Below are 1466 nucleotides of genomic sequence, written 5' to 3'. Positions count from 1 at the left end.
AACTTGAGTCAAAACGCTAAATAAAGTAATGTGAAGAGAAGATGCCTAGACTAACTTAACTGATGACGATCATTTAATAACAGATTTCCACGTCTTCGCCAGCACTTAAGTGGACGTGTTGTCAACTCTTATCTGATCTTAAGCTTCTTTTCGTGTACTGTTTGCCTTAAATATAGCTCATATAGCAACTGCAGGGAATCGCTGTTCGTTGGCTCAGTTTTTGTTACTGTTTATAAATCTTATATCAGAGGTGAAAGTTCGAGAAAGGAAAGTATCAGCGTATATAATCGTATTATAATTAGAGTGCCTGCTAAGCGAAATTATGCCATTCAACGAGATGAAGAAAAAAATCTAAATACATATCTACAGAATCGTAAATACACAGTAAACACTCCCTGGTAACAGCATGGAGACGCAGTCATAAACAAAAGTGTTGGGTTACGTAGACCCACCGGTCAATGGGTGGATCCTCGACCTTTACCGTTTCTTTCCCGGGGAGACTGGTAACCTAAGAGCAAGGAGAGGGGCGGAACAGGCTCGTAGTCTAGTGTTTTCTCGGCGTGAAAGTAGGGAATAGCAAAGGAAAAGATGGTGGTAAGAGGAATTCGAACTTTGATGTAAGGAGCTGGGCTTCCTTAGACTTCTAAGGAAGTCCAGATATATACGTGTTTATAAAATGACTAAAATAAGGTTCGCTCTTTATCACTGAATGCCTACAACAAATGATCTACTGCTAGTCAAGATTTACACCAAGTAATCAAATAAATATGAAGGGAATATTACAAGTACTTACTATTCCATGACAAGGACAAATTCTGCGTCGGTCTTGAAAACATCTTGCAGCTGTACAGCCCTCGGTGTAGGCCTCAACATCACGCAGATGGCAATCTCATGGACAATATCTGCGGTGCAGTCGGCTCCGAGGCGCCATCTAGACGAAAACTTCGCGGCAAACTCTTCCCCGGTGATTCTGTGTCGACAGTGGTACACCACGGCGAACTGTCCCCTGTGGGAGGAAGGATAGTTTTAGTATCAAAAGGTAATCGTTATTAGAAAATATACCTACTAGTTAAGGTTATTGCAGGGTAATAGTATTTTCGCTATGTGATCTGTGGAATAAAATGTCCTCCGTTTGAAGTATGTAACAGAGAGTCATTTCCTTAAAATATAAATTCTACAATAGCATATGCAACAGCATTTCGATAAAAACTGCGCCGTACAAGATGATGTACTCGTACTCTACTTAATAGAATGTAATTGCGGAAATACGTAGTTTACGTTATCGGTAATTATCGTAATGTACCATAACATCCTTCCCGCCACCAGATCAACCCATCATCTTTTCTCTGCATTTTTATGTTTTTTCCTCTCCTCTTTGACTAAATTACATCGTGCACTTCCATATCTCCTTCGTTCTTAATGCTTCCTGTTTCCTCCATGAACTCACTGCTTCCATGTGATATCCA

The 1466-nt window shown here is 40.2% G+C and overlaps 1 protein-coding gene across 1 annotated transcript in view; it reads right to left on the bottom strand.

Annotated features, from left to right (window-relative positions):
- LOC119592595 (serine/threonine-protein kinase 17A-like) overlaps positions 1 to 1466 on the bottom strand; it is a gene marked incomplete at its 3' end in the record, with an annotated part of 209876 nt that overhangs the window by 130165 nt on the left and 78245 nt on the right. The window contains 1 exon segment of the mRNA XM_037941480.1: positions 794 to 1006. Coding sequence (XP_037797408.1) covers positions 794 to 1006 — 213 coding nt within the window.

This window comes from Penaeus monodon, chromosome 30, assembly GCF_015228065.2.
Source record: "Penaeus monodon isolate SGIC_2016 chromosome 30, NSTDA_Pmon_1, whole genome shotgun sequence".
Classification (NCBI taxonomy): Eukaryota; Metazoa; Arthropoda; class Malacostraca; order Decapoda; family Penaeidae; genus Penaeus; species Penaeus monodon.
This window is presented reverse-complemented; position numbering and strand designations above follow the sequence as displayed.